General features: G+C 38.9%; 1 protein-coding gene across 7 annotated transcripts in view; it reads right to left on the reverse strand.

Moving 5' to 3' along the window:
• arnt2 (aryl-hydrocarbon receptor nuclear translocator 2) overlaps positions 1 to 21,675 on the reverse strand; it is a 148,581-nt gene that overhangs the window by 28,181 nt on the left and 98,725 nt on the right. For all 7 annotated transcript variants that reach the window (XM_036586039.1, XM_036586038.1, XM_036586037.1 and 4 more), the window contains one exon: positions 2,434 to 2,509. In XM_036586039.1, the coding sequence (XP_036441932.1) occupies positions 2,434 to 2,509 (76 nt within the window). The remainder of the gene's footprint in view (positions 1 to 2,433; positions 2,510 to 21,675) is intronic.

Consider the following 21,675-nt stretch of genomic DNA (forward strand, 5'->3'; position numbering starts at 1 on the left):
ATGAAAGGTTTACTGTGCCAAGGCAGCCCAAGACTATACAGGCAAACATCCGAAACTTCACTAAACATGTCTTGGCTGGAGTGAGGGGATGCTTTTAGATTCCTTTTGGAACTATCTCTTTAAAGGCCTTATTCATCTGAATTAGGAACAGATGCTGAACATTCAGTTTAGTAAACACTGCAACTGCTAACAGACCATCCACCTGGTACGTGTTGCCTATCTAAAGCAGACTCACCAAGCTATGCAACAACAACCCTAATTTAACAGCAATGAAGTAATTATAAATATGTATTACCACTAAGGAGTGAGAAAAAGTATGCAACGAAGAGAGGAAGAAGTGGATAGGTGCCGGGGGCTGCGTTCCACATGAGAGCAGATTACCACCACACACGGCTATGCCTGACTTCACGGCACAGCTATGCCCTAATTCCAGTACATGGAGCCAGAGAGAGCTAGCTGAGATACAGCCTGAGGGTGTGTTTCAAATTAGACTGCATCCTCCATAGCGTGTGCAGGTTATGCAACTTTAGAGGGATACTCTGAACATGCAGAAAAGCAAATCCTGCAAGTGGGTGGCTTGTGCTGAGAGGGCTGCAAACTAAAATAGTTCTCTATATTATGGAATGGCTTTCATATTGTAACACAGTACTGTTTTATTAGGGGTTAAATTAGGCCAGAGCAAATAGAGCTGAGCTCTAGTACTATAATTTGATGGAAATGAAGATAAAAGGTATATGATTTGCATTTTATATCCTAAAACAGTGAGTGTTACAAAAGCTTTTAATTGCCTATTTGAGTTATTAAACTGTGCTGGTCTGGTTGCACCATTTGACCTATTTGGTTGAGCCACCTGACTTTTCAGACTAATTTCAAATGAAACAGGCATCTACTTAGACACCCAAAGTAACTTTTTTCCTTGAACGTGAGTTTATACTTAAACATTATTATAACAATTACACATTTTCATAGTTCTCCTGAGGTCAGACCACCTGGCATGGTAAAATGAACTGTTAACTAATCATGACTCAAAATTTGTGAAAAGGCTACTGTCCGTGGCATTGTACCATGAAGGTCATTTAGGGTCTTCTTTGTGATGCAATACCTTGGCCCCTCTTTTGTTAAACTATGTTAAAATAAAAGTTTGTTTCTGGTTGTGCTGCCTGACATTTGAGGAAGTAAGAGCTTGCAGAGAAAAATTTTGCAGTGAGAGTAGAACTTTTTAAGCTGTTTTTACAACGTGGTTTTTATTTTAAAGTTTCCAAACATAAAATCATGCCAAATTATTTTATTTTGAATTTTATGTAACTTAATTACCTTTTTTTAAATGTTTACTTTATCAACATACATGGTTGGACAGTTGCACCACCTGACATTCTTAGAATTTTGAAGGCAAAAAGAAACTAAAATGAATTTTACATGGATGCGCTGAAAAATTGCTTCGAATATTGCTAAATAATCTGATATTTGTCATGTATTTATTACATTTTTTTTGGGAAAATAATGGACAGAAAAATTGCACATTATGTCAATCACCCAAATCCAGACTTCCAATACAGACTTCATGAAATCCATTGCAAATTATATCCAGGGTAAGAATCCAGTGTAAAATTTAACCACATTTTCAAGTACGCCTTGTGAAAATGAAATGATGTTTCTAGCTTTAAACTGGTATTAGCATTAGTAGAAATTGCATGTGCCAAACTGAGATAAACTGGATCAGGACATCTTTATAACTGTATTTTTGATGATATGGGCTACCACAGTGGTCACCCACCCTGGTCCTGGAGATCTACCTTCCTGTAGATCCACATTCTGCCACACTTTCTCTGGCTAATTAACCTCTTTAGATGTCAAAGATTGGCTGGATCAAATGCATTACCATTAGGTAAGTGGAGGGGGGTCTTAGATGCTGTAGGAAAAGATGCTGTAGTAAAGTAGATCTTCAGTAACAGGGCTGGTAACCACTGGGCTACTGGTTTGAATAATCAGCTGTTCTGGAACTAGTAGCAATGCAAATTATAGCAGACAGTAGGGCAATATAAGACTGTGATATGCAAATGAACCCTCTAACCAATCACAATATTTTTACTGGGTGATGTGAGCACCCTGACCAATCACAGCTTCAGCAGAGTTTCGGTGGGAGTTTTGATGAATCATCAATGATATTCTTGCAGTCCAGCAAAGCTGAATTATTTTAGTGGAAATAATACAAGCAGATCTTTTATCATCACAATATTGGTTGACCAGTGTGTTTTGATACAGTGCCAGACATATCACGCACAACATGATCACAACACTACTATTTTAGCCATATCATGCAGTGGAAAGGGAATACTAGTCTTCTATATTATATAGCAATTCAGAATATACAGAAGTGAAATATGCATGAACTTGGTATGTTTATAGATTGTGTGTATGTGTGTGTAGACACACCTGTGACAGATCATATGCTGTCAGTCCGTCCCTCTGATGAACCTCCAATTCGGCTTGCTGCTGCTGCTGGAGCTGCCTGCAGGAAACCCACAAGACAAACAGAAAAAACTTCAACAGAGCACTATTAACTAACAAAAAAAAGCTGCTCTACAACAGAAGTCAGCAGGATTGTCAGAGCTTTCAATGCACTCAGCATGATTAATATACATATTTGTATCATCTTGATGATGTGAGTTTCTGTGACTAACACACTGGTATGGGTTGCAATGACAGAATAGATCAAATAACATTAAATACAAACAGCAAGAGAGTGGTGGGAGTGTAGTCCAATGAGCTATGTCTAATCTTAGAGCAGTGGTGTGCTCCTGTAAGTGGTGTGCTCACACCTAGTGATTTAACCACTCTGCTATAAAGCCAATTATAACAAAAACTATGTTGTCCTTAACTATTCCGTAATAATACTTTAACCATGATGATAATTCTCAATTCCAGTGTTGTATGTAAAATAAGAGAGGCAGAAAAGGTTACTGTTCCAATAAGCTGCATCATCATAAGGCCTATATAGAACAGAACAACACTGATTACTGTGCAAAAGGCACCTAAGACCATTATTTAGAATGATTTTTCTAGGAAATAAGTGTGTTTTTGCTTGCAAAATTATCATATATCCTTAGAATGCAAATGAACATAAATACAGCAAAAAGTATCAAGATTTTTTTCTTTCAATACAGTAGTTGATACATTGTGAGCTAGTTTAACCCCTTACATGGCCTTCCGGGCCCAAAGTTTTATTACACACTTCTATAACTGAAGAATAGCTCAACCAGTTTGCACTGAAGTCCTTGTAGTTACTGAGTTATAAGCATGTAATAAGCACTCTTCATTTAGCTTAATAAAGTACTGATTAGCCAAACCAGGTCTTAAATGAAACAAATCATTTTCAAGGAATATTTTGGTGTAACACCGCTGCTGTCAAGTTTACAGCTGTCCATTATTTTGCCTCAGAATTTTTTCCTTCCCTGTGGCTGACTGGATATCGTTCATGAACTCTTACGAATAATCGAATATCAAAATCATTTGCAATGCACATCCACTGTCGATATTGTGCAGCCCTGCTCACAAGCACATCAGTAGCAGCCTCCAAGAGGCACCAAAACCTCCAGACTGAGGTGCTAAGACTCTTTTCGGACTAATTCTGAGCACCATCGCAGGAAGAAGAGTGAGTGGTCGAACACTCCACATGAGGAGAGACACTATCTCTAACCATCACTGACCCCACAAGCGTGTTATCCTCCAATCCTCAGCCTGCACGGCCACATGATGAGCCAGGGGCCGAATCGGCTCAGATGGGATTCTGCACAATTCCCTGCTAACAGAACTTATTGGATTTCCATTCAGCAAACTTGACCCGATCAAGACACCCACTCTTGCTCATCAAAGCTCACAGTGTAGAGCCAGAACTGTGACATCCAAACAGTACCACACCGTGCTGGTGCCAAAGCTGTCAAAAGCAAGATTTCACCATGTGCAAAAACATTACCTGCTCTTTGGACTTAGCACTGACAATAACAGAAGCATGTTGTAGTTGAATATTAATTCAAATGAAGTCATATAGATGCAGTGTTTCATGTAAACACCATATGTTACAAGGTCAAAACCCTTAGAAGCTGCAGTTGTTGCTAAAAGCATGTGTGAAAGGATGTTGATCATTTCTGACTTATTAAAGCAAGTGGAGAAATATGCAGGAGAGGAGACATTTTAATATGATCTGACTTTGAAGAATTATCGTTGTGTGTGCAGTCTTGTTTTGCAGAAGCAAAAACATTCCTTACATTTTTTGCCATACTTTTGTTTTCACTTTTTGACACTGAAATAAGCCTTCAGGAGTGCAGATCTGAACCAATAAAGATTGTAATCGAATGTAAATGTAACGTAGCAACATTCACTAATAATGATAAATGGTACTTTAGACTTGATAATTCTGTCATAAACCAATTCACAGCACTGAACACCGGGAAATAACTTCTATCAGGGCTGCAGCTGTAGAATCATAGCAATGGCGCACAATCAGCTGGGCTTCGGGTTGGAACTGTGGACCAAAATGTGTTAACTGCATTTAAAAAAACTACCTTTAATAATTTATATCATTAAATTTCAGTGCTCATTGAAATAACTAGTTACAATTAAATGCTACCTGAACACACTAGTGAACTGACCTGATAAAAGATTAAAACTGTATTATTACTATTTTTAAGTAAGCACTTTAAAAATAAAGATGGTTCTTGTGCAATGCCACAGAAGGACCACTTTTGGTTCCCTAAAGAACCTTTTGATAGTGGTTCTTTAGAAAACCAATCAGAAGAACCTTTTCAAAGCTTAAAAATTTTGTAGTAATGCAAAAGTAATGGAAATGTTCAAGAAAGGAATCGGTAACCTTTACATCACGTGAAGGTTCTTTAAACCTTTAAAAAGTTCTTCAGCCTCAGGAATATTTTTTCAAACAAAGTTATTTACAGCAATAAAAGTGGTTCTTCTAAGGCAGGGATGCCAAATCTTGGTCTTGGAGATCCACCAACGTTAAGATTGTAATAGGCTTATAAGCTAGCAGGGGAAAAGAGAGTGGAAGGAAAAACCAGTCTCTTGGGGTTAACTTTTAGCCATTAGCCTAGCATGAAGGCCAGCAGCTTCAGGCAATGCCATGGTCTCAGCTTACAAGTCAAGAGGTTCCGCAGCTGCTCAGCTAAAAGTGATTGTGTGAACAGCTTGTAATCTTTACTAAATTCCAGCAGCTTCTGACGCTCATAGTTAAAAGCTTGAGGGTACGAGATGCACACATGAGAGAAAAGACTTTCAGAAAACAGCATTCAGGTCCATTTCTATGAGGCTGAAATCAGCTTTTTATTAGCCAGCTTCTTTTTCAAATTTCTCGTTCGACCTTAAATTTTGCATATTTAAGGTGGAACAGGAAAATTGAAACAAGAAGCTGGCTAATAAAAAAACTGATGTCAGCTTCGCACCTTTTTTGCCAGCCTCAGAGACGTTGTGGGCTTAATGTGTTAGGGTTATAAAAAATATTGACATTGGTCTATATATTGTTCATTTCTGTTATTTTCCCAAAAAAAAAAACAATGAGATTCACTTCAGTTGTTAAAAATTGTTCTTATTAAAAGTGAAGGAACATCCATAATAATAAATCACGGTCAATCATTGTTAAGCATCCAAAATGGTTTGTATTAGGAAAAAAAGGCATAAATACACTATAAAGTGATATATACCAAAACCGTCAATAAACAGTTCATTATAATGTGATATAACTTTTTGCCTATACCACCCACTACTACCTTGAGGCTGATGCAAAAACTCAGTTTCTAGCATTCTATATACTCTTTTCCATTAATAACGTGATTTCTGAATGCTGTTGTTGCTTTTATCTGTATGTGATGATCGACATACAGATGGAGACTGAGACTGATGTTTGAGATTTTTCATCAATTTGTGTGACAAACTACCTTTCTGAACAAAATCTGTGTGAATAGAAATAAAAGCCACATATCAGTCATGTTTTATCATTTCTCTGATTAAACAAAACAGCAAGCACTTATTGATCCAAATATTATTCTGATAAGCTGACATACTCGCTCCATTAAAAAAAGACATTGCATCCAACAACAAGGGAAGGTTTTATACAGTGATATAAAAACACGGCAGCTCTCAGTTCCAGTTATGTATGCAGAAATTGATAAATTATTTTACTTTTGCCAACAGTGATGTGGATCCAGCATACACTGACTTAAAAGAGTGGGTTCTTAATTTTGGAGCTGGTACCGATCCGTCAGGGCCGTGTGGTTGAGAGTATGTACGTGTAGTTGTTTACTGAACAACAGGAGCTCAACAGATTCTAAGTCTTTCCACACGAGCAAAAAAGAGATGGTAAGGATCCAAGAGAAGAATGCAGATCATATTGAGGCTGTTAGCCACAAGTGATTTATGATGTCTAGAGTTATTGTTGTCGTTTTACTATATATTTGGTTCACATTACATTATAATTTAAATCCATTGTTATGTAATTCATTATGTAACTGCTGGTCTGAGACACACAAATTTGTAGTTATTTTGAGTTATTACTGTGCTTTTGCTACCCTTTTGTAATTACTACATAGTTGTAAATGTATTATATTTACATTCTGTAGCTTTACATTCTGTATTGACAGGTTTGAGTCAACACTTCCGTTTTTTGTTTGTTCTGATGTAAAAAGAAAAAAAATGCATTGCATTACTTAAAGTACATTTACAACAAGCCCAAGTCTGCACTTTGAACTTTTGTCACAGCACTTTATGCACAGCAACAAATGCAAATCATCATTATAAATCTATTTACAAACACAAACATGGTGTGTACTGAACTTTTCACACAATTTCTCCATGAGAAAAATGAATTCCTATTAAAACTACTGCATGCTTTCATCATCACCAGCAATAACTCTGAACTCACAGGGTTAATATAGTTAACTACCTCTCTAAATGAGGTTTATGCTCTTGATTAAGGGTCATAAATTACCAGGCATTCACTTGTTCCCACACTAATTTACCCCATAAGAGTGCACAGCTACTTTTAGTCCTCCACATCTGTTAGCTGTAAGGCTGAGTGATAATTATGTAACAGCAAACAATACAATGGCAGGATTCTTACTGACATCAGCCACATTCATCAGCTCAGTCACACGCATACAAGCTTCCCACGCTGACACCTGTCCCATCCTACTGCACGTCACAGTTTTCGTGCCTCGTGCTTACTCACTTCCCTCTTTTATTTATTTAATCATTCTTGATTAGTGCTGTAACCGCTACTTGCCGGACATATCTGGCCCAAAACAGACAATCACAAAACTGATTTCTCGCTCACTGAGGTTAGCAGTGACACACTCCATTTTCCATTTATTTACATGCATGTACTTAAAGGTCCCATATTCCACATTTTTGCCTGCTGCACCATTTAAGGTGGAGCGGGAAAATCTGAAGAAGAAGCTATCGAACGAGAAGCTGACATCAGCCTCATAAAAAATCAAATGTTGAGAGATGTTTTACAAGACACTATTTCACTTTTGGAAAAGTTGCCTGCCAGAGATGCGAGAAAAGTGGCTATAGCTGAGCTAAAGCTCAAAGAAAAGCAAAGTCTGAGTTTTTGTTTATATTATATTTGTCTACACTAGCACATTAGCACATACTGAGACACACTTACAGCCAAGATGGTAAATTGGACATAAAATGTTGTGGCTCTCAAGGTGACTTGATTTTTGCTATAAGGACAAAACGGCTCTTCTTAACATTTGGATTGCTGACCGCTGGGTTAGATGAATAAAAGCAATAATTCCCATCATTTCCATCAAAAAAAATTTAAAGCTTCTGAATGTACTCTTACTTTAAGACTGGTGTATGTAAATAAGCTCTGTTCTAATTGGCTGGCCTGTATTGTGCCTCATTCAAAGAGCTTTCCAACCTGAAACACCCCTTACAACTTCAACATGAAGCCTAACGGAGCCTAACTGCTGTAGCAAGCGGCTGTAACATTACAATACAGCACTAAAATGGCTGTATTAAAAAATATCAAAAAATCTGTTGGAGTCGGCGACCGCCACTGTTTTTTATTCATTTTTAATAAACACTTTGCTTTGTTTCTTAAATTATAAATTCAGTAAATAAACTGTAATTGTGGGTAACACTTTATTTGGATAGTCCACTTCAGATGCTTTGTAATTTACTTTCAAGTTACATTCAACTAAATATCCACTAACTTGACCATAATTGTCTGTAAACCTGTTCTAATCCTAACCCTGACCTTAACCTCAACCCCAAATCTAAACCCAACCCTAACCCTGTTCCAAATCCTAACCCAAACCCAACAGTTTCAACAGATAGTTTGTTAACAACTTGAACATCTGTAGATAATCTATAGGAGACTATTAGGATAGTCCACTATAGTGAGACCTAATTGTGTGTTACATTGCGCAGAAGTGTGCTCGCTGTAGTACAGGGGTGCCCAATACGTCGATCACAATTGACCAGACGATCGCACAGTGCATGTTAGTAGATCGCTCCTCATTCAAACAGGCTAAAAAAGTCGTCCAGACTAACTTACACAGACCAACTGACACCATTCAGTGCAAATCATCAGAATTAGGTGACTGTGATTTTTCAGCCGTTTGCCCTGTAATGCTGAATAACAATATAGGCCACTGAAGTTTTTTAAAAAGATTCAAAGCTTTTAAAAAAGAATGAGGCCAGCTTTTTTTAAAGGTAGATCAGGATGACCTGTCCACTGGAAAAGTAGATCTCAAGCCACAAAAGTATGGGCACCCCTGCTGTAGAAGATAACTTGTTTGCTATCTTACTTTTCACTTATAAAATCAACAAAAATGGTTCTTTAAGGATTCTTAAAAAAAATATGGGTTAAGTTAAAGACCTTTTTAGCCTTACTACATTATCTTTTTGCTTGGAGTGATAGGCTAATAGCACCTGTGTCATTGTTTCATTAGGTTAACTGGACAAAGAGTTCAGGATTCTGCTTTGAGGATCAGAGCCAGATCAGCAGTGAGGAAAGCATTCGTCCCGGTTTTCTCCACAACTCCAGCTGTCTAAAAAGGATAAATCACTCACACGTGGCCTGACCGCGCCGAGTTTGACTCAAACAGCTGGCGGTAGCCGCAGCAACGGAGGTGGCTCAAAGGGAAGAGAGTTCATCTGAGGTGAATCTGGTTTGGAGTGCGACTCCCGGTATGAGACAAAACAGAAGCAGTAATATTCATCTGTGCTGAGTTTGGGGTTTATACCCCAGTCAGAAGGCCCTGTGAACCATTAAGAGTCTATTAACCCTCAGAGGTTCAGAGTTATTACTGTCATTTTGCTGTACATTCATACTACACAATTAAATAAATATCATTTACGTAGTTCTGTGATAATCACATTTTGATTCAATTTACATTCTCTTTTGAAAGGTTCAAGGTTCATGTTTTGATGACAAAAGCAAGGGAGAAATGTAAAGAATGCAAAATAAAGCAAATTCAAATCATAGAATCTACTTGAAAAACACACCACTGATGTAGACAACACCAGGAACATCAGCACCGTTAGTCCTGAACAAAGCTGTTGCAGAGAACACTGGACAGTGCTGTGGAAGAACTGTGGATAAATCAACCAGCAGTAAATTAACAAAAGCTTGGTGGAGCTCCAGTTCTCCTCAAGTGCATCCACTGTAGCAAGAATCCACAAGTGGTATGAACCAGAGCGAGAGGCTACAATCAAACATTGGGAACACTGACTGCATATATGATATACAGTATTGTGCAAAGTTTTAGGCACCAAAGCACATTGTTTAAAAAATGCATTTTGGAAAGAAGTGTTTTTCACCATATATACCAACAAAATACAGGCAAATAAGCATAAATGCAGTATAATACAGTCTTGCATAATTTTTCAATATGGGCGGTCTACCAACTCTAAAGAAAAACAGTGATTGTATGAAGTAAACATGTCCCTGGTTGTGCTTATGCTGAACATTTCCATTTCAAACTAGTGACAGATGAACATGCATGGAGACTCTGTACCAGTCTGACACTCTGGATCAAACTACAAGTGCAAGACTAAAGTCTTTAAATCAGACAAGTGATGAACTGAAAAACTGAAGTGCTTCCAAAACGCCAAAATGTCAAGTGGTGGTTCAAAATTGCCCCCTGGTCACCATGTACATCAACAGAATAAATGCAAATAAGCATAAAAAATAACAAGTTCTTGTTTTCAAAATCAGTACTGGATCTTGAAGAACAAAGTTTCTCAGGTGCTTAAAATTTTTGAACAGCACTGCATGCAATATAGATACATATCTACACTCACTCGTTGGAACATGCAGCCGCTGCTGCTCTCACTGGACGTTGGTGATGAAAATTGGACACTGTGTTCACTCACATGGAAATCACAATTTTCATGTTCATGTTCTGCATTCACACAATAAAACCAACGTTACTGAATTAGGTAAATACATTCTAATGATGCTTACTTTCTCAGTATCATCTCAGCATTACCTCAATTTTATCAACTCTAATTGCCACTCTCCCTGTCTCTGAACAAGACACAGCTGGTTATAATTAAAATGATGGAAAGTTCTAAAAAAAGTTCCAAAATCTCTATGATTAAAATGTAAATCTTAAATGGCTGTTTCTGGATGGAAATTGTGAATGGTCTGTTCAGGAGAGGTTCTCTTCTTCAGTATGGAGATCTTTATCCATCAGTTTCATATAAGTGAGAGTAGATATTAGATTTCTTGTCAGGTTTGTGATGCTTCCTGCACTCACACTGCTCAAATCAATAATCAGAGTCATGCAGTCAGCTGTCTCGGGTACAGCTGTATGAAAAAATCAAATTACAATTACAATTGATTTTCTGAGTAAAACATGTAAACTGACCAGGGCGCCCAAACTTTCACATGCAAAACTTTTGTAGCTTGTACACATGCAAATTAAGAACAGGTACAGATAATCTATATAGAACCCATATGTCAAACACTAGGCCTGAGTGCCAGATCAGGCCTACGACACAATCATATCCAGCCTGCAAAATTATTTTAATTTTCTACTAAACCCTTGAAAGTTTTATCACACACTTCTATAACCAAAGAACAGCTCAGCCAGCGCTGTCCCTACAGTTACTGAATAACAAGCCTTAGTATGTAAAAAGCCTGGGATTTTACAGGGTTAATGCTAGCCTGTTTCACAATGCCCTGCACTACAATCCCCATGATGCACTGCAACGTAACATGCGCTCCCACCCGCCCCTCCCAACAATAATCTATGGGACTGAGGTTACACCTCAATTCTACCACACCAGTCATATCACCAAACACACTAGCTGCATTTCAGCTATAAAGACTTATAAAGCTCAGAAATTGATCCCAAGAATGAATGAACTTGCAGCAAAGAGATGCCAGGTGTCTGGATCAAACACATAAGCAGGTTTAAATGCTCCTGGGGATTTTTTTTTAATATTTCAAGTGTTTATGTTGTAATATTTCAAGGCTTGCTACAAGGTTTTGCTGTTGACAGTTTATCATACTTTCAATAAACATCCAGTTCAGGTTAAAGCAAAGTGCTGTTTAAAAATGAAATAAAAACATAGGCCTACTGTGGCCCATGGATTTGTTCAGACTCTTTAACAAAGGTCCTTATATTGGTTGAGTTTGACGCTGTCGATGCAGAAGCAATTTAGGTCTTAAATGCACTGCATGCAATTAATATTGTTTGCTTAGAGAAATGTCACGTCTCCGCCCCCTCTGGGGAGACTCAACTTGGACTCTCCCAGACTCCGCCCACTGTCCTCCTCTCCCACACGCCTGCAGCTTATTGTAAGGATGCTAAGACTGCTACAGATACCCCTGTGTTTTCTCTCAGTGTGTCCCAATTCAGGGGATGCACGTGAGCCTATGCAGTCTTCAAAGGACATGCCTTCATAGACCGTGTCCTTTGAAGGCTGCATAGACTCGTAAAGGCTAAAGCGAAATGAGGCTCTCTGCCCTACGGCTGATTTCCTGTTTGTGTCACAGCACTGCTGTTCCCGCCCTTACCGCTGCGTCACGAAAGGCCGCTCCTGTCAAGGTCTTTTAAATTTATTTAAAGAGCTACAAACTTTGATTTTATTTATTTATTTATTTTTCATTTATTAGAGCTGACGATGCTTCACCACTGATGAGATTCTGCTTTTTTTAACATTTGTATCATTTGCTATTCGACTCAGTTTAAACCCAATACCTACATTTAAAAGTGTCTCCTCAGCTGCCGTTCGCTCCTCTGCTGATGCTGCCATGTTCTTGAATCCTCGCCGGCACGCAATCAACCTCGGGATATGTTGGCTGGCGAAGGATCCACCCGTTGGATCCTTCGTTGCCATGGAAAAGAAGGACACATTTCTCGGCCGCATATTAAGGAGCCTTCCAAATGGGACAGACTAGTTGTGCCGCTGTGACGCAATCAGCCTTCAGATGCAGCCTCCAAAGGATGCAGCCCCTGAACTGGGACACAGCTATTGCGTTTTTGAGAAGTCTCTGTGTTCAATACCTGAATTCTGAGCCTGTTTCTTGTGTTTGGTTTTCACTGGTTTTAACCCCTGCTACTCTCTTTGTTTTGTCTGATTATAGATCTACATCTTTTCCTGCCTGTCTGTGTGTTGACCCCTGCCTGCTACGACAATGAGTGTCAGAAAGCCCCTAATAAAGTCACTTTGCACTTCCAACCTGCCTCAGCCTACATTACACGAAACATAACGCAAATAATGTAATTCTCATTAAGTCAGTAACTGTAATGCAAAGTTTATCTTCCATCCTCCATGCATTTTTAATTAATACATTTTTTTAAGCCATGAAAAGACAAACAAAATATCATGGCAAAGGTAGAGATGAGCTCTCCCTCTGCCTCGAGGTTGAAAGTATTTGTTGTGATCTGCTCTGTGAGATCTCCTCAGCTCTAATGTCCTGCTGATGAAAGGTGAGGGTGATATTGGTTTATCTAGCAGGAGAAGAATACAGCACTGTATTCAGACTCAGAGTATCCCTTACAAATAGGAAGAGAAGAGAGGTGTGATCCTCACTGCTGTCCCCGTCTCACCTCCAGAACATTCTGCAAGCTCATTTCTTAAAGGTCTTCAGGGAAAGTTTAAGAAAAATGGTATTTCAACACGGACTTGCATAATTTTTCAATATGGGCGGTCTACTGACTCTAAAGAAAAACAGTGGTTTTGTGAAGTAAACCTGTAGCTGGTTGTGCTTATGCTGAACATTTCTTTTTCAAACCAGTGACAGACAAACATATACAAAACGCATGGAAACCCTCTGTGCCAGTCTGACACTCTGGATCAAACTACAAGTGCAATTAGTATTGGACCCAGGATCTTTAAATAAGGCAAGTGAAATATTCAAACCAGTGGAAAACTGAAGAGCTTCCAAAACCCCAAAATGTCAAGTGGTGACATACATGAACCCAAACATAAACCTCTTACACATCAACAATATATACAATATATATATGTATTATTATATAATATATATATTATATGTATGCAAGTCTGCATATATATATATATATATGTGTATACAAAAATATAAATTATATATTATATATCTCAATAGCAATATACAAGATGTTTGTAATAATATGTCGGATGTGTATACACTATATATCTTAACCTCATTATCCAAAAGAAATGCTTTGCTCCTTCAGTTTTAAACAAATGCAACACAGAGCTCTCTCTCTCTCTCTCTCTCTCTCTCTCACACACACACACACACACACACACACACACACACACACTTGCATGTACCAGAAGGAAGTGAAGTAGAACACTGAGAGCACGCTGGGTCACCTGGACCAGCACTTGAATTACATGGACAGCACCCAACATTCTGAACCGCACATGAACCTCAGGAGGAGAAACAGAGGAAGAAAAAAGAAAAAGAGAGAGAGGGAGTGAGCAAAAACAATCCACACATCCAAGTTTCCACAGGAAACTTTCCCTGCGTCCACTCCCGAGCAACTCACTGTGATCTCTGCATATGAATAATGACCACGAGAACACAGCATCACTTTCATCTCAGCACGGGAGAATAACAGCCCATAATAATGCACTGCCTGTGTGTGTGTGTAAATTTGTGTGGGAATGGACAGCAGCTCTAAAGGTAGAGGATAATGAGTGACAGGGTGCTGGACAGAAAACATCATAAGGTGCGACTGTGTACTATATGGCAGAGAGAGTATTAGGTTGCTATGGAAACGTACAGGAGCAATAAAGTAGAGAGAGACGGAGAAAGAGAGAGAGAGAGAGAGAGAGAGAGAGAGAGAGAGAGAGAGAGAGCAGGAAAGACAGGGAGAGAGACAGAGAGGAGGAGAGAGAGGGAGCGAGAGAGAGAAACAGAAAGACAGAGAGAGACAGAGAGAGTGAGGAAATGAGAAAAAGTAAGAGTAGGAGAGAGAGAGAGAGAGAGAGAGAGAGAGAGGGAGACGAAAAAGAAAAAGAAAGCGGGAGCGAGAGGGAGTGAGAGAGGGATAGAAGGGAGAGAGTGAAAGAGAGAGAGAGAGAGGAAGACGAAAAGGGTAAGAGGAAAAGAAAGGGAGAGAGAGAGAAAGAGAGAGAGAGATAGACAGAGACAGAGGAAGAGGAAGAGAGAGAAAAAGGAATAGAAAGAGGAAGAGGAAGAGAGAGAGAGAGAGAGAGAGAGAGAGAGAGAGCATATACAGCATATACAGATATTAGGTCTTCATTTAAACTGTGTTGACAGATAAAGGTGATTTCATTTAACGTGACATTCAGAATTAACATTTTCTCATCCTTTATATAACTGAAAAAAACAATGATGTCATTTTCTTATGTGCAAAAGTAAGTACACCCCCACAATTATCACTACTCCAAATGTGTCAAATTGAAACCAGGCGCACCTGATTAGGTGCTAATGATCAGAACACCATTAGAGAACATATTCAAGGAACCTGTCTTATTTAGACCTCAGATATCTGCTCTGGTTCGCTCTTTGTTACTGGAGTGTGTGGTATCTTTGTGGCTAGACCAAAGAGCTCTCTGAGACCTTCAGAAAGAATGTTAGAGATGCCTAGGATTCTGAGAAGGGGTTTAAGAAGTGTCTCCAAAATATTGGAAATCAATCATTCCATTATCACTATCATCTTCAAGTGGTGAAGATTCAAAACCACTACCAACATGTCCAGGTCAGGCCGCCCTCGGCAAATTTAACCCAGGACCAGCGCACAGTGACACCCTCCACCCCCAATTAAAAATACATCATTTGTTTATTAATTAGTATAATTACAATTACAATGATAATAATATTGTAACATTGTAATTATAATAATCAATATGCTTATTATGTGTGTTAATTCTTATGTTATTTCATTTTCATTGTTGTTTTCATTGTTCATTGCCACTGTTCTGATGCTTTAGCAATACTGTACACAGTCATGCTAATAAAGCTATTCTGAATTGAACTGAATTGAGAAAGAGAGATAGTGAAAGAGAGAGAGAGAGACAGAGAGCGAGAGCAGGACAGTGTGCTGATGATGACTGATGGTGTGCGGGTCTTGGTGCCATGCTGAGAGTGAGTAAGCGGGTCACAGCGTGACGCAGCAGTGTCAGTGAGGCGGACGCTCAGCCTGGACCGCAGCTCCATCTCTCTCTCAGTCTGACACCACCTCACTGTTGTTTAGCACACTGTTGCTTTTATGCTGCACACACAGTGTGTAACCCGTCAGCAAATGTCTATTTCCCTCCTCTGCCTCAGCAACACCCACAGCCATAGCCTCATCCACCCCGTTACCTCAACACCATCCACCCCGGCTGCACTCGCCTCCTTCTGAGCAGATCAAAGTGAAGTATAAAGCTTTTCTACACTCCCCTCTTACCAATGAAAAATCCTTCCATGTAATATAAAGTAGGACAAATGTCAAACGTGATTATATTTGCAGAGCAAATTTAAGCCCCAATAAAACACAATGAACAGACTAGCTTTGAAAACATTATGCCGATCACATGCATGCTGCAAATTCCAAGCAACAGATATGCAATCGCACTGTCTGGTTGGCGCCTGCTATCTAGACATTTGTCTCCGCGCTGCCAGCTACAAGACTGCGAAGATCATCTGTCTTATTTCGTCTGCCGGCGTCTGACTGGGACTGCACACTGCAGTGATTAATGACAGCGAATAATAATAATCAGCACTATTACTGTCTATTCCTCAGCCTGTGCTGCTCTTAAAGGAGCAGTTCAGCAAATTTACACAACTTTCCTTGCCACTTAGCCCAACACACACTCAATCAGACATGACATGTTTGGCATCTGAGGTTTTATATGCCAAACAGCGTCAAATTGTTAAAAGGAGTCCACCAGGCTTTGAAAATTTCTGCATAATTAAATGGTTGAGATGTAAACAGAGCTGTTTATTGTGACACGCTCTGTTCCTTGCCGAGACAGTCACTCACAGTGGTGGTGACAGGAATTAGACATCTGAGTTTAATGCCTCTAATAGCTTCCTCAAAGAAAGAAGTTACTGTTTACATCTCAACTATGCATTATGATTTAGAAAGAAATTTTGAAAATTTGGTGGAATTCCCCTTTAAGCAATCTCAAACAGACTTGCTTGCATGGTTTCTTACACTTTATGATATATTATTAACTATACACCCATTTGGGAGTCCAAAACCACAAAAGCAAGCCTATTTGAAATTAATAAAAGGGGAATTCCACCAAAATATACAAAATTTCAAACCTGAAAAATCACACAGTAGTAGTCATAAGTAGAAGCCTGAATTTTGTCTGCACTTCTGTTCATGTTTTAAGTGTGTCTTACAGTGTCAGAAACCACATAAGAAAGTCTTTTACAGATTACCAAACACTAGAGGCAAGCGTGTGAGGATTTAGGTGTGCAGTTAGCACAATGCTAATTGGTGTACATATATTAGCCATATTAGGCCTGAAGCTCCAAAGCAAAAGAATCAAACTTCAGACATAAACACATCTTGGATGCATTGAGGGGTAAGCTTTTCCACTCCCTGGCTGTCTGCCAGTGTAACAGTGCTGACAGGGAAGCACTAGGCCTGTGGCTCAGGGCCAAACTCCCACAGAGGATAAACTTTTTATTTAGTGAATATTTTCAACCCTGACTGTCAGCCCGTAACGCCAGCCTTCATGTTTCCCCATCAGCAGACAGTAAACACGAGGCAGTTGAGCGCAAATAGCATAAAACACTATGTATTTTTTCCCCTTGACTGCAGCCAGGAATAATACTGTTAGTGTCAGTTAACCTGAATGACTCATCACAACATGGACAGTGTTACAGGAATGAGAGCAAACAAGCAAATAGAAAATGCATTTGCGAGACCCTAAACCTGCGTAACCCAAGAGTAAATTACAGCATTTTACAAGGCTGTTAAATCAGATGTCTTCACCACAGAACAACACGGTAGACTTTCTAGGCTTGTGTCTATTCAGGGAATGTTTACAGGAATGACAAAGCCAACGCCAGTGCTTCGGGAGATCTACAACCTCAGGGTGATGAAGCACATGGGCAAAATAACAGCTGTCCCCTCTCATCCTGGACATCACCTCCTCTATCCACTTTCCACTGTTAAAGATTCAGGGCCATCAAAACCAGCACAGCCAGACATGCTAACAGCTTTTTCCCCAGAGCTGTAGCTCATTAACCACAGTGGACACCATCAAACCTCCTTGCTGTGTTCAATAACTCCTCTGTAACAAAATGCTTATTTGCACAGCTGTACAGATGTAATTTTTTGCAAATTTTGCATATAATTCAGCAATGTTCTGTATATAATAGTTTTTTATACTATGGCCCAATCCCATTTCACCCCTGCCCTTACCACTTAGTGAAATGTTAGACACACTCCAAATGGAATGTTAAGAGGAAAAAAAGAAAAATGGCAAAGATGGCTGCGAAACCCACAAATGTGAGTATTTTCTCTGTTAAAAAATTTGATAACCATTGTATTATTAGTAGTAGCTAATGTCTCAGTAGCTAGCTAACTTTTCCCATTCCACCTTAAATGGTGCAGAACTTATATTCTGGCACTTCAGGCGTCAGAACTGCTGCACCATTCAAGGTGGAATGGGAAAATTTTAACAAGAAGCTGGCGAATAGCTGACATCAGCTTCATATCGCTGAAGAATTAGGGGTGGGGGGTGATAATAAATAATTGCACCCACCTTTGAAGGGATATGATGCCCTAAATGTAACTAAAGCCCAGCAGTGAGGCTGCTGAACTTTACCCTCCTCTGCTATCACTGCAGACTGGCAGGGTCGCCTACAGAGCAGCACTAGTAGCCTGTTAATGAAGTAACGTTCTTCTTTATTTGAGGGTCCCATTTTGTAGGGGAAGATTTCAACCACTACCCCTTGTAACACAGTCCCAAGGGGCAAGATAACACTCAAACACAAGGGGTAGGGGTAAAGAAAAGAAATGGGATTGGGCCTATATGTGTACTCAGACCTGCGTACTCACACTTCTCTTTAGCTCCTCTCCATGGCACTTTATTATCTTTTATTCTTTATTCTTTATTTTATTTATTGCATATTTATTTTATTTTTCCCTTAGTTAAATATTTGTTAACAGTCTGCAAACTTGTCTAATCTGTTACACATCATATATGTGTGTTACATGTCATATATGTGTGAGACACCATCAAATACATAAATGAATGAATACATAAGTTCCCCCTTTACTCCAAGTGTAGTTGATCACGTTCAGTATCTGAAGTTTGTTGCTTTAATTTTGGCAGCAAAGCAAATGTAACTATATTGTAGAGTTAAACAGTGTCAGAAACTACATAAGCGAGTCTGTTAGAGATTACTTACCAACTCCACACGGTTTGAGGTGAGTGTGTAATGACTTAGGCATACAGTTACCGCTAATGCTAACTGGTGGGGTATAAGCTTCCATTACTTGTCAGCTGCATTAGCCTCGTCACTCCAGTGTAAACCTAAATAAGTAAACTTCAGACATCAAACATGCCTCGGCTGAGTGACTCCATTTTGAGTAAGGAGGGAAACTGTAAATTTGATTTCTCACCAACCTATCGCTTTAAGTAGGTGGGTGGTATAGTGTGGTGTATCTGAGGGAATGACAGTCATGCTCTCATTCCGCAGACCTCAGTGTGGGTTCGGAAGTTTGGGATTGCTGCTGAGATTCTGGGATAACACTGGAGCGCTCTCACCCTGTGATATTCATAGACACTCACACTGACACACACACACACACAAACACAAACACAGTGGAATACACAACCCAGCAGCAAGTGCTCAACAGGAATGTCATCACACAGTCCACTTCACTCCAAGGTCAATCAAACCACACAGACACAAACAAACTACACTAGATACACAACCCCACACTCACAGTCAGCCTTTAAAGAAAGTCATGTGTTCTGCTGATTTAAGTAGCCAAAACACACGTAGAGAAAGTAGCTAAAATAAAAAGTCCCACATGTATTATGAGAATAAAACCTAACTTCACAGAAAAAAGATGTTCCTAACTTGGAATGGAAGATAAATGAAAAACGATTTTATTCCCATTAACTTTGGACCATTTCTGTTTATCGTGAGACAAAAGGTAAATGGAGTTTTCAAATTATGCAAAAGTATAAATAAAACAAAATGAAGAAGGTTTAACCACGACAGTGACAATATGTAAATATTTCCATGTAATAATAATGTCCCATATGTATTATACAAACGTAGTAATATCCCTATACATTATGAATGCAAGAAACTATACGTAACACCCCATGCATATTATACATGTATCTATATGTAATAATATGTTCCATATGTATTATATATGTAAGCATCTATATGCAATCTGTTCCTATATATTTTACATGTAACTATATGTAATATGTCCCTTTATATTTTACATGTATGTATCTTTATGCAATAATGTGTTCCATATGTATTATATATGTAAGCATCTATATGCAATATGTGCCTATATATTATACATGTAACTATATGTAATATGTCCCCTTTGTACAAGTAAGCATATATGTAACAATGGCCCATGTGCACATGTAAGTATCTATGTGTAATATGCTCTATATGTAACTGTACCTATATGTAATAATGTCCCACATGTACTATATATGCAAGTAACTACATGTAAAAAGAATTTTCAAGTCAATCATAAACCGAACCCAAAGTTAACCATAAACCGAACCCTAATCTTAACTTCAGCAACCAAAAAGAAATAATGTTGCTCTTTCAGTTGCATAAAAAATTTAAACATGATGTTTTTACCAAGTCAGGAGCATTCTGTTGGCCCTGCAAGTTAGAATTGTTTCTCTCTGGTCAGAACATCTCGTTTCTCATGAGGGACAGTCCTGCTATGAAAAACTGTTCTTACAGCACAGAACAGAACAGTTTAAGTAAAAGCTGAAAAGGACACAAACTCTTATTTCACACTGACAGACACAAACTCATTACAGCCAAGAGTCTGCATCAGGACACAGAAATCTCTCCACGTTCTAAAAAGTGGGGAAGTTTATTTTGGACCTGCTGTTGGTGTTCATGAAGCCTCAGAGGAAACACTGTGGGACTATTAGAGAGGGTCGGACTTTAAAGAGCCGCTCGCAGGGTCATTTCTGCTGACCGCATCACTGTCAGTAACACAGGGGCAAAGTGGCTGAGAAAAGATGGGACACCCCTGGCTGGGTCACAATTACTCATACTGCTTCCTTTTCGCCTAAACACTAAGGGTACTGCAGAGAGCCTCCAGCGGTGCTGATGAGTTCTTCTTAAGTGCATTTACAACAACATGTTCAACAGTAGTTTGATTTAAGCTAAAGCATAGTTCCAGCTAAAGAAGCAATGATACCGGAATTGTGGCCGATGCCGATACCCAATATTTTTCATGCACACACCTGCCGAAGTGGGACAAGATGTACCTGCATTACAGAAAAATGTGACATTTACACTTAAAGGGTTACAAATATGGTAAAATGTGTAAAAAGCAGATATTTTAGCACAGTAGCTGAGCATCCATTAAACATTCTGCTCTTATAGAGTGCAATAAATACATAATCAACTAAGATTATTTAAGCAATATCAATTTGTTTCTGATATCATTGTGCATCCCTAATTTTTACAGCCCTAATGGTCACTGCTGGCTGGATTACATTCACTCCATGTATCCAATTTCTCCGGCACTACCTCATTACTGCTGGGCCTCTATTTCCTCTCAACCGACCTCCTCCCACTGAGAGAATAACAAGAAAGAAAAGGAAGTACACACCTCCTCAAGACCCTCACACACAGATAGACGAGAGAGAGAGAGAGTGAAAGAATATACAAATATTTCACAGCACAAACAGGCACAAAAACTCGCAATAATTCAAGCATACTGCACATATATAACACAAACTGCCAAAAAATTTGAGACAGTAAATGAATTGTAAACAGAAACAGAAAGTGTTTTTGTTAATCCCCTTTAACCTGCATTTAAGTGCAAAAACAGCATAATTTGTGGTTTACGTTATTAACTTTATTGATTTTGTAAATACATGCTTATGCTGAAATTGATGCCTACAACACATTCCAAAAAAGTTAGGAGAGGGGGCAATTTAAGACTTTTAAATTTTTCAAAAACCAAGTGATGAAGTCATGCTTGAATATAAAAGGACCATCTAAAAAAG

This window comes from Colossoma macropomum, unplaced genomic scaffold, assembly GCF_904425465.1.
Source record: "Colossoma macropomum unplaced genomic scaffold, Colossoma_macropomum, whole genome shotgun sequence".
NCBI lineage: Eukaryota > Metazoa > Chordata > Actinopteri > Characiformes > Serrasalmidae > Colossoma > Colossoma macropomum.